At 35.5% G+C, this 17195-nt stretch overlaps 1 protein-coding gene across 5 annotated transcripts; it reads left to right on the forward strand.

Moving 5' to 3' along the window:
* Positions 1–1374: 1374 nt before the first annotated feature.
* preb (prolactin regulatory element binding) lies at positions 1375–16913 on the forward strand. 5 transcript variants are annotated; one of them, XM_088940064.1, is made up of 11 exons: positions 1380–1605; positions 2047–2106; positions 3858–4008; positions 5569–5764; positions 7931–8145; positions 9402–9482; positions 10560–10687; positions 12638–12811; positions 13821–13893; positions 14922–15081; positions 15552–16913. In XM_088940064.1, the coding sequence occupies exons 3-11, from the start codon at positions 3874–3876 to the stop codon at positions 15644–15646; spliced, it is 1257 nt and encodes a 418-aa protein (XP_088796190.1). In that variant the 5' UTR covers positions 1380–1605; positions 2047–2106; positions 3858–3873; the 3' UTR covers positions 15647–16913. The 5 variants fall into 5 exon arrangements, with proteins under 5 accessions (XP_088796205.1, XP_088796190.1, XP_088796197.1 ...); XM_088940052.1 differs by having other exon boundaries at positions 1381–1605; positions 1916–2102; XM_088940059.1 differs by having other exon boundaries at positions 1381–1605; positions 2047–2102.
* Positions 16914–17195: the final 282 nt, after the last annotated feature.

A 17195-nucleotide genomic window follows, 5' to 3' on the forward strand; every position in this document is an offset into this window, starting at 1 on the left:
CCTTCTCTTTAAACCAGATGTGTCAAACTCCTGGAGGGTTTGACACAAACTCCTGGAGGGTCTAGTGTCTTCAGTTCCACTCGAGCTCCCATTTACACAGTTGATATAATTATCAATTGACTGCATAACTGTAGTACTTTTAACCTGGTACTGAGTTGATTATAGGTCACACTGAATGTAATTACTGATTAACTGTATAACTGTAGTAGCTTTAACCTGGATCTGAGATATAGATAGGTTACACTCTCTTTAATTAAATCAATGTTTTGAGTAACAGTAAAATACCTAAGTAAACAGATTATTATTCTGTACATGTGTAGATTAGAAAATAATTTGTTTATTTGACAACACAGGATGACACAGAAGCTTTAAGACACTAGATCTCCTGTGACTGTGTTTTCCACCCAATTATTTAACGTGCAGTGCACTGTTCAACTCAATTATTTCAATTATTCTTAGTCTCATTTCATTTCAACTGCTCTCTCTCCATCAAACATCAGATCTTCACTTACTGTACAACCACTAACATCTCCTGATCACTAACTTCGCCTGCCTGATCCTGTTTGGCCTGATCCAGTTTACAACCAAAACTTCTATGTTATTTATCATATCCAAACACATCAGAAGCCAAAGTGTTGTTTTTTTTTCTCATTTGTCTCGCCCTCAAGGGGCTGCCCATTTGTCTGTAGATGGTAAGACAGAAGCTAAACTCTGGATTCCACCTGTGCCATCTAGACCGTTCTCCTTCAGGTGTGGGGAAGAAATATGAGGCTATCTTGCCAAGCAATGCCTTCACCTCTCCAGGTGCTCATTAAGGCTTTTCAGTTTCTTAACACTGTTTTACTGTTGTGAAACCTGAGTGCTACAGTATATTTACTCTCTTTTTCCAAACAACCACTTTATCACTGTCTTGATAGGGTAAATATTTATATATGAAAATGAACACACCAAAGCTAAATTATATTTTGCTGATACTACCAATTGGAATTCCAATAAAATATAAGGAAAATAAAAAATAAGACGCAAATGGAGTACATTTTGTCTGATGAAGCATTTGATTTTATAATCTTAATGGTGCGCTTTAGAAATTTACTTCAGTTACAATGTAAATTCTCCATAAAAATAAAGAGGTGAAAACACATTTTCTTTAAAAATCTACTAAAGTGTTCATTCATATTTCAATTAATAACAGATTCTGTAAGAAAATAAATATTAAAAACAACATCATTTAATGTACACGCAATTGTTTTGAATTAACAAATGAGAGGCGCTTTTATCAAAACATTACGGTAATACTTCACAGCATATTCCGGTATGTGTTTTCCTTCCTGTGACATAGGGCTCCCACATAGGGTAAGCTGCTGACGTGTAGGTAGGGAAGTAACTCTTCCACAAATAGGTTTCCGCATCGTGTACCGTGGGTGACAGTCCCTGGGATGAGTGTGTATCTGGGTTTAATGAAGAAGTCCGGACCAATTCAGGAGAGTAGTACAAAAACCAGTGGAGACTGTTCTTCATTTCAAGTTTGTTCCATAGCGTCTGGTGGAGTGTATTCAATCATTGCCATGTGATAATAGATTCTGCATTCATATTCGTGTTAATGAGGTACAGTAAATTTAGTATAAACACTATGTATTCCTTAAATCCTTAATGTGAAAATACGTTTTTAAGAACACGAGAAACTCTGTTATCTATTATAAGACATTTTATCTCTGATCATGGAGTTAATTGTAAGATACATGTTTTAATTATATTTGTGCATCAGGGTAAAAAGCATTTCAGATACCGCATTTCCTGAGATAGGCTGCACATCTTTGAATTGGCTGATGTACATTAGAAATTTTATGGGACCTGTTTTGGTCTTTCTGATTGTTTACAGAATTAATCTTTTATCATATATATTTCCATTTTACAGTAAGTGAATGTAGTGAATGAAGTGCAAATACGTTAAATTGGGCACGTCGGTTTGGGTAACAACTACGGTATTTTGAATCTTTTTGGTAAACATTTATGAAATGGTTTAATCGTCAAACCATAAACCTCAAGAAACAAGCTGCCTGGAGTCGTTAAAAGGAACCAGAAGAGGACGTTAATACCAAGATGTAGGTAACAATATTTACTTCGTACATACACTGTATGATACAGAATATTGTTTTCCCTTGTATTTTAGAACAGTGGTTCTCAATCGTGGTCTTGAGGGACACTGTGAAATGATTTTCGGTCTAATTCGACCGGTTACAATTGAAGTTATTGATTTGCTTATTTAGACTTTTATTCTACACTCAGACCTTGAAACGTAAACATTCAGAAATATACTTAGCCTCTCCTCAGCTTTCAAACTAAGACTTTTATGCCTTATTTCTGAATTAAAAGCACTTAGTAGGTGATCAAATTATAGTTAACGGACAGGTTGAAAGATAATTTAGCAGTTGCTCCCAATAATGTGTTTTTTCCCCTTCTGCTGAAGTCCAATGTGTTTCATCATTTCTTCTAATATACGCAACTGGGGTTAGTTCTGGAACCACAGAATTGGTGCGAGATTAATAACAACCCATACAACTTTTAGTATCTGGAAGAAAAAATTAAAAAGGGTTGAAATTGAAAATTGAAATCAATTTGGCTGTGATTAAGAACTTGGCTGGTGCACAAACAAGATAACTGAGAACTGCTGTAATAAAGTATGGATCTGCTGGATTAAACAGATTAATTTATTTTATTGTATTTGTTTTTTATGAACATGACATTTGATATTCTTTGTTTCCTTAATGCTGAATGTAAAAGAAGTTATAATAAATATTGAGATCTTGCTCAAATGTTTTCTTTTTAAACATTTGCAGACAAAATATTAAAACTAAAAGTTCTATTTTATATTGTTAGGCAAAAATGAATTTATCCAGCAAAGAAACAAGACAGGGACTGGGAAGTTTGTTTTCCAATCTTTTTCTCATTACACATTTAAAAAAGGAAAATGCAAGGTGCTAAGAAAAAAAGCTTGAATGTGATCCTTGGTGCCCTGTTATTGAACACAGGACCTGTGAAGGAAAAAAAATGGAAAAGATACTTTATAGACGGTTTCACACCTGAGAAATATTATGTACAAGAATGAAGGCCAGTTTGTTGTTCTACACCTCTTAGTGGTTGTCTAATGTTGTCATGGGGGTTATCTTATAATGCCTTTCAGCTTGGGTGGGGGACGGTGGAAGGTGTTGAGTAACCACAGAATTTAAATCAGTGATCGTAGTTTTTGCTGATCTAGCACTAGGCCTCTGTATGGTGTAGGTGGAATAAAATGACCCACAGGAAGGCACTGGTAGATCTTGATTACTACTGTTCTGTGCATTTATGGTGACACTATTGCAGTCTAGGAGAAGAGCACTTTTGTTTACCCTTCATCTAAAGGAACAGTAGTCTTGACCCCTACTTATTACAAAGACCATTATGTATTTTGCCAGGTTTTCAAGCTAGGGTTAGGTGATGCCATTTGTCTGCTGGTGGTGCTGTTTTAAACTTTCAGCTTCAGAAGAGCTGGAAAGGTGTTTTTGTCTTTTGGAGAAAATGTTTTTCTTCCTTTTTGTGGAATATAATGGAATTCACAGCCTAGAGAAGGAAAACCGATTAAACAGCTAAACCATGCATATCATAGTTGAGCATGGCTACTAGGTGAAAGATCACAGTTTTATTGGTTTCATCTGGGAAGCAGAAAATATCAAGATAAGGAACCTCACAACACTACTCAGAAAAAAATCTATATAACACATAAGATAGTGTAGTTGATTGCCATACTTGTCAATGACTCTTCTTAGAGGTAGAGGTTTGTTATACACTACAATAAACAAGATATTGTTTGTATTTCACAGTTTGGAGGAGTGAACAATGGGGAAGCATAAGGTTCCAGACCTGTATCGTGCCCCCTTTCCGCTGTACACAGTGCGTGTGCATCAAGACACTGGATTGGTCATCACTGCAGGGGGAGGCGGAGCTTCTAAAACAGGCATTAAGAATGGAGTGGTGAGACTTGTTTTACAAAAACTCAATTGCCTTGCAAAAAAACATTTGTTTCCCCTCTCACCTTTACTTTTTCTACAGCCGTATGTAAGTTTTTAGTGATGGTGCATTGCAAAAGTTTTCACCCCTTTCCAATGATGTAATTATTTTATAGGATTAGATGTACATGTTTTTTGGATGCCTTTTTAATTGCTTCCTTGTGTTGTCAAGCAGATGTTTCAACACAAACACCTGTGCCATTTTTGATAAATAGCCTTTTTATGTCAGTATTTCCCAATTTATTTTTATATTTGCTTTAACTACCTGCATGCGAAACCCTCTACTTGTCTACATTAAATGTTAAAAAAAAAAAATTTTAAATCTTTTTGGAATTTCATTGACAGGTTCTACAATGTTTGCTATTCCTCCTAATTTGGTATTATCTGTAAACTTAACTGCTTCACTAACTAAACCACAATCTAGATCATTGAAATAAATGAAGAGCAGTAGTGGTTCTACTCCAGTTCTCTGTGGTATGGCACTAATCCTGTGACTCTAATTTGTGTATTCACCCCCATATCTGTACTCTTTGTTTTATATTTAACCAGTTCTCAATCCAAAAACTTGCATTTCCTTGAATGCCTACCACCATCAAGTCTAAACATGATATCCATTTACATTTCATAATATAGCTTATACATATACCCTGAATGTAGTTTTATATACATTTTTAATAATTTTTTTAACATAATACCATCAGAAAGGTAAGATATCAGTCTCCACCTACGATGTCATGTTTTGATTAAAAGGTTACAGTACACGATCGCCATTTGTATTTTATTTTTTACTATACAGGTATTAAGTTTTATGTAAGGTATAAAAACAAAGCATTGAATATGATTACCGGTAAATAAAATGAAAACTGAAAAAAGTCAGCATTTTATTTTATAGTAATGTACAAGTAATGACGCTAGTCAAGTTACACTCATACGTGGAGGTGAAATTCAGATCTCACTTAAAAATAACGTTTTGAGCTTACTGTACAAAAAAACAAAACAAAACATGATGATCACTGCTTACAAACGTAAAGATAAATGCAGCCCCAGACATTACAACTACATCAGGTCCGAGAAACTTGAGGGAGAGGGTACGTCATCGATGACATCACCGTGAGCTGGAAAGTTTCGGATTTTGGAGGTTTTCGGATTTTGAAATTTTGGATAAAGGATTTTCAACCTGTATTACGAAATACAACAATACAATACATACAATACCATCAGTACAGTCAGCGAGAAGTGCATTAAAAAAAAAGTTGCTCACAGTACAGAAGATACAAAAAACAGAACAGTAAACAAAAAGTTGTATTGCACATTATAAATATAAAAATATATTTTTGCATCATAGCTAGCAAAAATATAAGAGTCATAAATAACTAGACTGTAAAATGCCTTTGTAAATACCAGTCAGTTAAATAAAAATGCTTAAAAATCAAAGTACAAACCTTCCTACTGGGATCTGGGGTGAACTGGGATAATCTTGTTTCATATAACATGATCTTGCAACATTTGTTTTCTGTCTTCTCAGCATTTTCTGCGGGTGGAATTGGTGGAAGGGCAGTTCAGTGCTTCTCTTGCACACTCCTTTGATACCGACCCCCGTGCTACCATGAACCTGGCACTAGGGGGCAATGTCATTGCAGCTGGACAAGACACCAGCTGCCAGCTTCTACGCTTCCGAGAGTGCTCTGACAAACCAGAAGCTAAACCACCAGGAAAAGGAGGTGAGGTACTTTTCAGTCTTGACAGTGAGGGGACACTCAGAACTTTGAAAGAGTTCATTTACATAAACATAAATAATATGTGTTTGAGGCTGTTAAAAAGCACTTTTTGCATATAGTTTTGCCTGTAGAGCCCTAAGTTATTGGTTATCCTCCCTTTAAGAATATGATAAAGATCTTGTTACCTATCTAGCGTGTTGAAAGTGTTGAAAGTGCTAGCTGTGGGATGACTGCTACAGTTAGTGGTAAGCCTGAGGCAAAATATAAAAATGAATATGTAAAATATAAAACCATTGGTTTTAAACAGTGGTGCATAAATAAAAATAATAAATTGAAAACCACAAAATCTTTTCATCACATTAGGCCCTCCCTACATTGATCCAAGATGAGTTTAACAATATGTACATAACCAACGGATGCTTGATATTTCAGTATGCAAAGAGCAAAGAAAAAACTAACTCCAGAGATAAATATAGAAAGTTCATAGTTTTACCATCACAGAACGTCTTGAATCAAAACCAGTCTTTATCTAAATATCCAATAGGGTCATAGTAATCAATTCCATGCCTCCTGAAACTAAATGATGTATGAATAAAAAAATGAGTAATTAAGGAATAGGGAGTGTGAAAAAGTAGATGAACCCCCAGTTTCATCGCTCAATTAGGGGAAAAATTAAAACTATGTGTTTAAAGAATAAGGTAGGTCTTAGGGGGCTGTGTTTAGAAGAACACACCCTATATAAAGATCAGAAATGCTGTGAGCTTGGTCTTTACCATACAGGTGTGTTGAAACAAGTCATGTCACGATATGAGGACATCTCAGAGAACCCCTGAAAAAGAGTTATTGATGCTAATCAGTCTGGAAAGGTTTACAAAACTTTCTCTATGGGACCAATCCACTGTCAGAGAGATACAAAAGTCTGTAAAAGGAGAAATTTACTCCCTGTCAGAAGTTCACTAAAGAGCACATAAGTGATCCACAAAGTCTCTAGACCAGTGTTCTCCAGACAGATGAGTCAAAGGTAGAACTCTTTGGCCTCGGTGAGAAACATCATGTCTGGTGAAAGCCAAACGCTGATTTTGGAGAGAAGAAACTCATCCCAGCTCCCAAGCATGGTGGAGAGAGTGTGGTGGCTTGGGGCTATTTTACTGCCTCAGGACAGCAAGCCATCATTGACACAACCATGACTTCTGTATTGTTTCAGACAATTCTACAGGATTCTGTGACCTGAATCGGGACCAAAAGTCTGTCTGTGATCCTAAATATCACTGACTACAAAAAAGCAGATCTACAAAAGAATGGTTGCAGAAGAAATTCTGTTTTACAATGGCCTAATTACAGGCCAAATCTTAAACCCCATTGAAATGTTGTGACAGGTCAGGAGTGTGTTGTCCCTGCAAGGTGTCTTTTAAATGTTACAGAGATGAAGGAGGAATGGTGGGCCATAATTTCTCAAAACGGATGCAAATCAGTGATTAGAAGCAACTTTTAATAGCAGTCATTGCTGGTCTAGAGAGTTCTAGAAGTTACTGAAGTTAAAGGTTCACATTTTTTTCAAACATAGTTAAATAAAATGTTGGAACGGTATACAATATTTTGGGTCATTTGTTTCACCTGGTTAGCTTTATCTATTATTAGGATTTAGATCAAAGATTTAATAACATTTTAAATTTTAAATATGTAAAATATGTGGAAATCCTAAGGAGTTCGCAAACCTTTTTTTGACACTGAGTTTATGTGTCTTTGGCTGAATGTTTTTCTTGAGTTGGTTGATGAGTTGACAGTGAATACCCTGCCAAGCTCTCATTTCAGTCTTCTGCAAGCAGTGTTCTTACAGTGTATTTTTTTATTGAGCCTTGGCATTATTACACTGGCATTAAATCCAGCAAGCATGTGGCCATTTAATGCATGTTTTATCTTCAGAAGGCAAAGAAGAATGCAGCAGCATCTGAAAGCCATATTTGTATGCATCTCATAATACACTTACACAAGTATAATTGTTTACTGTGTGTAATTAAAACTTGAATCACTACAATTACAGTATAATCCTCAATTTGTTAAAGCTGTTTGTTTTGTTCAGGCCAGGTCTGTTTTGAACATTTGTACTTGTACAGTACAGTGTGTACAGTGTGAGTGCATGATATATTTTATGCTTTCTGTCATTTTCAGGGGGTGATGGACGGGGAGCACACAGGAGGAAGGTTCAAGCTGGGAGCGACAGCACCCCAGGAACACACGATGACTCCCCCCAGATCACTGTGGAGACCCTGGGGGAGGTACAGACGGACTTCAGCCCAGACGGCCTTCAGAAATGTGTGCAGTTCAGTGTAGATCATAGCCTGCTTGTGACAGGTGGAGCAGATGGGCATGTGCGAGTATGGGAGGTGAGACAAAGTGCTTATCTTTATAATGCAATGGGGATTAGAATATACATTTTTCTCAATACTGCTGTGTGCAAATGCGGATCTTCCTGGACAGTTATTTTCTGAACCATCATATATTAGTTCAGTTCAACTGTTAAATTCCAAATTAGACGTCATAATATTCAGAGTAACTTCCATCCATCCATTGACTAAACGCCTCATCCAATTCAGTGTCGCAGGGGAGCTGTAGTCTATTCTAGCAAGCAACAAGCTCAAGACACCATACACCCTGGACGGGATACCAGTCTACTGCAGGCCACACACAGACACATGCTCACACCAGAGCCAATTTTCCCCGAAGCCAGTTGACCTACTGTACTAATGTATGTCTTTGGACTGAGGGAGGAAACCCATGACGAGAACATACAAACTCTGCACAGATAGCACCCAGGTCCAGAATTTAACCCAGGGCCCCAGTGCTGCAAGGCAATAATGCTAACCACTGTGCCACTGAACCACCCCCCTTCAGAGTAACTTAAATTGTGTTAAATGGCACAATGATAACCAGGTGTGTTTTACCCGTTTCATGCAATGATTTTAAATCTTAACATAAGTTAGACAGATACTTTATTGATCCTGTGAGGGAAATTGCAGAAATAGATTGATATTAATAACCATCAACAGAAACTGAGTGGAGCACTGTGCTAAAATAACATTTTGTAATATCTTTTGCAGATCAGTTTAGTATTTATGTAGTTTTGTTCTGTTAGCATAAGTCTAATCAGGGTTGACAGACATTAAGGAGAAGAACAAACCAGTCATGGCCTTTCTAGCTTGTAAATAAGACCTTTAGAGTAGACCATTATTTATACTATTTTTATATGAACAACAGAACTGAAGCTGATTGCAGTATATACCCACATGTATTGGAGATTTATTTTAAAGTGTGTATAGGTGTATATAAAACTTGTGATTATTTAAATTAATGTTATTAATTTATAAAGCATACGTGATAATAAGAAAACATACATTTAATTTTATAGTCGGCAAAAATAGATTTTAATACACTTTGGGAGGGGATTGCATTGTTGTCTGATAGATGTACAGTATTAAAAATTTAATTTAAAAATGGTAAATGCAAAGGCTTTTATTCTTCCAATTGATCCATAACAGTTTATTGGTGATGTTCACTTAGGAAAGGATTTTTTTTTCACTGATGATAAGTATTGGTTCTTCAGAATTATAGTTTGACTAAGTTCTTCTGTTCTTTACCATAGTTCCCTGCTATGAAAAAGAAGCTAGATTTCAAAGCGCATGATGGAGAGATTGAAGATTTAGACATCATCCAGGACAGCAAGGTAAGGGCATAAGAAGATTATTTAAAAGAACAGAATTCAAAACAAGAAAGCAGGACTTGGATATCCTGATACAATTCATGTTTTATTGTTTGTGTTAATAAAGCAAGTGTAGTGGCAAATTGAGTCTCATCTGGCAGATTTTTGTCTTATTGGTTTTAATTTCCAACTTTAAAAGTGGCTTTCCAAAACAAACATTTAAAAACAATTTATTAAGTCTCCAGATGTAACTACGTTTGCCTTCAACAATATATCCAATATTTGCATAGGATGGAAAATGCCAAATATGCTTCCTCTAAGCTGCATTTTCAAGAAATAGCTTTTGCTTTACGGTGAGCAGAATTAGTCTCTTAGCTATAGTACATGTATTTTCCTCCTCTTTTACTTTCATGGATATAATTGAAACACGTGTCAAAAAGTTGTTTAAATGAAACAATCCAATTTTGTAAAAAAAAAATCCATAAGCCTACCTACAGCACACATGTATTTTTGCTTTTTTACATAATGTAATGTAGTCAGTAGTAAAGGTTAGTGAAAACAAGCATTGTCTAATGTGAATGTCCCTGGAATTCCTTTAGACCAAAAAATTATTAAAACCAGGAAGTTAGCAAAAAAACCCTTGGTTTAGATTTGGGATTATTATTTGGGTTTGAGATTATTCAGATATGAGTGCTGAATATATTAGCACTCTTATTTGATGAAAGTTTCAATGCTTTAATTACTACAGGTAAGATGTTTGGCAGTTTCCATACTATAAGCTTAGTCTTTAAATGAGCTTTGCTTGTAGTGTAAGAAACATAAATCACAAAAATACCTTACTCTTGCTGGTTGAGGTTACTAGAAAACGACTGCTAGTTTTACACCTGCTATTGTACAGCACTGATCAAATTTCTTAGGGTTTAAAGATGTTAGGGCTGTTTTCTGGTTTGAAGAAGTTCATAGCTTAAGAAGCCTCCACAGCCGAAACGTTGTGTTCTTTTCAACAAGAAATCTTTGCTTGTTCCTTATTTTCTGGTTTGCTTTTCGTACAAAGGAGCACCAGTTGCATCATGTTTTAAAATGTCACAATTTCTTTGACAGCAGATAGTGACGGTGGGACGGGATTTTAAATGCTGTGTATGGCAGAATGACCAGCTGGCAACAGCGCTGCGCTGGAATGAAAATATGCCCAACATCCCTGAAAAGATGTATCGGTACCAAGCATGCAGGCAAGATCCGTGGCTCTTTGTTAAGCCTTTTGTCTCTTGCTCTTCCTTAGTTCCTGCTGGTGCAGGTGCTCTTCCTTTATTGACACATTGCATCTCCCCCACACTTTCCAGTTAACAACTTCTTTGTTAGCTATAGAATTCTGCAATTCTGACCATGGACATTCGTTTCCTAATTGTTTTATTCCTACAGATTATATTCTCCTCCAACTCATGACTCATGAAATCTGTTTTTAATTTTTTTCTGGTAAATATTGACAAAATCTATAAAGGAAAATGCCTGGAAAATAGAGAACAATGTTCTTCAATTATTGTTCTTCACCTGCAATGATTAAAGAACAGGTCAAAACACAAGACACAGGTCAAAACTGTAATTAAAAACATTAAGAAGCACCTCTTCAGTTTTCCTATTAAAGACATTATATAAATAGCAGATTTCATAGTGGATTTGGAAATATGTACCAAGTTCTAATTTTCAAAACATTGCATTTTTTAAATAGTAAAGAGGTGGCAAACGATGGTTTGTCATTTTATCCAACCACGTACTGTATGCTTACCACATGTTTTGTAATTTTTCAGGTGTTTTTCAGCAGATCACATTGAGCTATTAGCACAAGATTACAGTAAGCTGGTGAAAAAAGCACCAGCCAAGAAATATGAAAGATTTACTTAAATACATTTTACAAAGACTACTGTTTTATGTTGGATAGGTTTTTTTGAAGAGCGTTTCACAGCCATCACATTCATGTTTGCCTTCAGGTTAGTAGTGTCTTTAGTTCAGGCAGACACTTTTAAAGAGTATCATTTACAATTCTGTTTACATTTACATTTCTTTGCATTTTTTATTAAAATTATTTTTTTTTTACCATTTCATCTAAAACATCCAAGGTTTCAAAGCTTGAAGGGGTTGATGTCATAAACAGCAGCAAGTTTATTTTGTGGAGCTCTGTTGCATACATTGCAGGAACATGACCTATCTCATCCCCTTGCATATGAGAGTATATGACTTTACTAGAGTTCACATTTTCTGTATCTCCACTTGTTTTCTCATACATTTTAGTTTGTAAAAATCTGCGAATACATGGTTTCAGTTGAACACTTAAAGTTAAGCAAAATAATGCTGCCGTACAGTATATTTATAATTACAGCTTGTTTAGTCCTTCTGGCTCCATTTGAAATATTTGGAAATATTTGATTTGCTAAAGTCCAAGCTGTTTAAGAGGTTTCAGAAAAGTAACTCTATAATGCTGTAATGACATCTAGCCACTGAAAACTTGGAAATATTTATTGCAAAGAAACAAAATATTGTAACAGTAAGCAGGTGTTTTGCATGGATTCTGAAGAATTCAGGCAAATATACTGTTGCAGGTGTTCTGGCAAACACGATGGTACCTCTTTGATTTACTTTTACATATGGGGAAAAAATATTTTGGTGTCATTTCTTTATTTCAGTCCACTTTGCAGTTATTAATTGCATACTTTGGTTATTTGTTTGATTAGTAAAAGATTAGTAACTGTCCTGTTTTAGTTTCTTTATTATTGCTAATTATACATTTTCATGAGCCAATGGGAATCAAAAGGGCAATTCTTCATTTCCACAAATGTTTAACTTTATACGGTACTTTATTTGCGTTAGTCGTCTGCCTTTATGTTATTTGGTTGCAACGCTATTTCAGGTATGTAAGCTTAGCGCACTTCCACTTTGCAAGCTGTATTTGTAGCTACAAGGACATTTAACATTTCTATACTGTAGAATGTATTATTTAAGTATGTATTCAAGTATTTAAAAGTGGTAGAAATATTCTGTTTCATTTTTATGAGTTAGGTGACTTGGTTGTTTCTCTGCTTTGTGAATAAATGAAATACTCCGGCCCTGTGTGTCACAAGGCTTTTCAGGAAAGACATGGAGAAAGTGTATTAATGGTTCTTTTTTTTGTTCGATATCTCTGCTAGATTTGCCAAGGTGGAAGACCAGCCTGATGTTCTGCGGCTGTACACAGTCCAGATTCCTCACAAGCGTGACCGCAAACCCCCTCCCTGCTACCTTACCAAGTGGGATGGCAGCAACTTCCTGCCTCTCCTTACACGGCCCTGTGGCAACGAGGTTATTTCCTGTCTGGCTGTCAGGTAAAGAGTGCACTCCTTGATTTTCACACTCAACACTCCTTTATTAACGGAACACATCAGTTTGAAAGAGTGTGGTGTGTGTTCAGTCTCTTATTGCAGTCTTGTATCCGGCCAAATGTACAGTTGTTAGGACAAATGCATCAAATCTTTAAATCTTGACACATAACAGCCAAAAGAAACTTGTAGGCACAGTCACATTTATTCTGACTATAGTGAAAAGGAAAGAATGCAAAACTACATTGGAAATTTTACACTTTGTAAGCATGCAGTCAAACCTTTGTTTTTTTCCTTCACAACATAATTAAAAGACCTATGTGGTTAATACTCTGCATGTGAAGAAAGAGAATGTATTTATTTTGTCATCAAAATACACAGAGTTACTACTGTGTATTATGTGATAACTACACACCTTTCTTGATTAACTTTTACTACTGGTAAGTGAGATAAGCAGCAACAGCTCCTGAAATGCTTTCATATTTATGCTTTCATACTGTTCTGTATACTATTCACTCACTTAATAACCCTGGGCCTTGTTTGCAGCACATTCATAAAATTTGCCTTAACCTTATTTTTCAATATTTCCTGTTTTGGTGAGAGATTATTTTGCCATTTACATTGAGTTTCTTCAAAACAAAAAAGATTAACCAGAACCCCCAAAAAAACCCAAAATATTGTACTTTTTTAAAATTTGTAAAATTTGAGCACAAAACATACTGTATTGTACAGGGCCTTGTTTTTTAACAGCTAAAATGAACAACCAAAAAAATAGTTCTGTAAAAAAACAGGGGGAGATGACTATATGCAGTGCCTATAGAAAGTCTACACCTCCCCCCATACATTTTCACATTTTATTGTGTTACAGCATGGAACCATGATGCATTTAACTGAGAATTTTTGCCACTGATCAACACAAAGTACATTATAATGTCAAAGTAAAAATAAAATCCAGACATTTTACTAAATTAATTAAAAAATAAAAAACAGAAAATAATGTGTTTTTTTGTTTCAGTGACTCTGGGACGTTCCTGGGTCTGGGTATGGTAACGGGATCTGTAGCTATTTACATTTCCTTCTCACTGCAGGTACAAAGCCTATAAACTAGTTGTCATTCAACCCTCTGCCAAAAGGTCTGCAGTCTCACAGATTTTTTTTCAGTTATCCTGCCATGGATTCACCCCTAAAATATTAGGACATAGTTTGTATATGACAGGACATTTGTCATTCAAATACAGGAATCGTGTATTCAGTGGATCTATTTTACACTTGCAAGGACATGAAATTGACTGAGACTTCAGCAACCTTTAGACACTATTTAACTATTCTTGTATTTTGTGCTGATGCACGTGTACACTGTGTAATAAGAAATTGACCTTTGTAACTGGAATCCAATAGCATGATTTGTTTTAAGTATGGGGGATCCAAAGTGTCAGTAAGTCTGCAAAACAGGTGTAAGGGCACATCATTTCTCAACATTATTATATCAGTTTAGGGATTCAATAATTAAATTATTCCATGCAGTGGGAGTATGTTATAAGCTTTCCAGTTATGTTGTTGAAGCTATTACTCTGGCTTCTTTCAAGAAATAACTGGCTGATGTTCTTGTATCAATTAACTTTTTGAAGAGCTTTGTGATGTTCTTGTATCAATTAACTATTGCCAAATAGTTAATAATTGCCCATAATCCACAATTACCGCAGTCCATAATATCAAATGAACTAAATGGGCTGAATGTTGTTTGTAGCTTTTCTTTGTAGCTGGTGTTACATTCTTAAAATTGCCATTTTTAGTAAGAATTTAAGAAAGATTCTAAGCATGAAAATAAGTGCCAAAACTCTTGAGCCCTAATTATACTTAATTATGCAATGAAAAAATATTGTATAATATAATGAATATAACGTTTTTACTATATGAGTGTATATATATGCAAATAAGTCTCCTACTAATTGTTATAAGTGTATTAGCGTATTTTATTTCTGTTCCAAAAATCTGAGTGACCAACAGTTTCAACAAGAACACTTATGGAAGTCCATTGCAGTCCATTATTTTGTAGACTATTATCTGTCCATGGAAGTACAGTAAAATATTCTTGCTTCTTTATTTTTATACACAGAAGCTTTACTATGTCAAAGAAGCACATGGGATTGTGGTCACAGGCTTGGCCTTCCTTCCGGACACAAACCAAGGCCGGAAAATTCTTGCGGACAATGAGGCAGCCATGTTAAGTGTGGCAGTGGACAGTCGGTGTAAAATGCACGTTCTCCCCAGCCGACGTAAGTGTGTCAAGAAGGCGATACAGGGATTGCAGCGTACCAAGTCGCCTTTTCAGTGTGGTTTTTCAAGGTTATTCGGATGCTTATCAGAAGGATTTTAAAGAAAATCTGCAGCATAAGATGGAGTGCTGGAAAATCATTTCAAATACAGTAAACACTGATGGAAAATATATAGATTTTGAAAATGAGGCCTATCACATAAAATAAGTTGTCCAGTAATGGTATAAAATTCAATACTTTGTATTGAAATATAATTATGTAAATCAAAAGTATTAGAAATGATAAAGTTTAATAATATGAATAATAGAAAATAATTCACCAATCAATCCAATAATCCCATCACCGATGAGGAGATGGAGTGGTTGATATTAATCTTGACATTTTATTCTATGCTACTTGGTAGCCCTTAAAATTGTGTGGTTTTCGGTACATATTGTTACCACTTTCTAATTACTTCTCTATTTCTTTAGGAACCTTTCCTGTCTGGTTGGTTCTCCTTCTCTGCGCTTTGATGGTCATTTTTGTCATCCTACTCCTGCAACACGCCTTCCCAGGGTTAATTTAGGAAGGACGGGTTCCCCTTAAGCTGCTCAGCATGGGTACAGACCCAGACAAACATGAGCTGCCTCCTCAGTTCCTCTCAGGGAACTTGGCTCCTGGTCTGGATGGACAGCAACACATTGAGCAAGAGAAGACACTTATGACCTGGGAACTCACATGATACTGGTGGTGAAGAACACTTGACTAAGCTTTGATTCCTTGATAATATTGAAAATAAGGAAGGTTATATGTTTGCCACCATTATGGTGCACTCTTTGTGGCTTTTAATGTCAAATTTTATGATTTCTGATTTTTATTTTAAGGAAAAGCCGGAGACATCTTTAATTAAAATTCTGACTTTAAACATTAACCCTGACTATACCTGGATTTTAGGTGCCTGTAAAGTCATGTTTGGCGACTCTTGAGAGTTTGGATATTGATTAACTAATGGCAGAATTTGCATTTCATTCCTTAATGAGAATATTTTGATGCTGTTTTTGTCCTAACCCTCTGTTTAAGTAATAAATAGTGGTATTAACAAACCACCGTGATGTATTTACGTACAGCAGACTCTCATCATAACAGACCAGGCTGAATCCAGCTTTCTGTGCCATTATTGAAGGGTCTGTTGTTCTAGTGAGTCTATTGATTTTTCATTCTAAACTTTCTATCGGGACTTAAAAGTTTAAAAAGGATTTAGTGTCATGTTGATTTTGTTTCCATTTATTTTTCTTGGACTAAAAACCCATGCAGATAATGTGCTAAATGAGAGCTCTGTCTTTCAAATGACACACATACTGTATAATACTTAACTGCAGTGATGGAGTTATGCACTCAGACAGCATAGTACTCTCACATTCATATAAAGTTATATTTGAGAATGAATAATCTCACTGCACTAAGTAATTTTACATAGACATACAACAATGGTTTTATTCATTCTTGGAAAGTTTTGGTTTACCATAGAAAAGCAGACTATAATTTACATCTGTTTCTGGCTGTTACCTATCAAATCTTTATTGGTGTTCTAGCACATTTGTAGTGTGAAAGGAGTGGGACATCATTCATTACCTAGCATTACATGACAAATGTCAATTGTGTTCCAAAAAAAGCTTCATGCTATGACTTTATTTGAAACATATCCATTGACTGCAATGTTCTGTTTAAGAAAACTACCAGAAATCACTCTTGTAATTAATAAAATAAATTCAGGTATAAAGAGAAACAACTTTGTATTTAAGCTCCACTTTCATGAAGGATAAATCTTTGTTTAAAATAAAAACCAGAGCTGATCCAGTTAACGTCTTGTCCGCAAATGATATCAGCTCCTGGCTATTTCTTCTGGTTATTCATCTTCTTTCAATATATGTCATGTTGAACTCCTTGTAGCTTTCTCTACAAAATTTGATATTTTAAAGTGTCTTAGGTTGAGCTATCATTGGTTGAATGTAAAGGGTTGAGAAAGAACTTTGCTGACACTTCAGCAGTATGAACATGGATAGAAGCCTTAGAATTCTTGAAAACTGGACAGACCCCATCTCAAGGTACATGATCAACCTAAAACATGAGATATA

The sequence above is a fragment of the Atractosteus spatula genome, chromosome 2 (assembly GCF_055471065.1).
Source record: "Atractosteus spatula isolate fAtrSpa1 chromosome 2, fAtrSpa1.hap1, whole genome shotgun sequence".
In the NCBI taxonomy this organism is placed as follows: Eukaryota; Metazoa; Chordata; class Actinopteri; order Semionotiformes; family Lepisosteidae; genus Atractosteus; species Atractosteus spatula.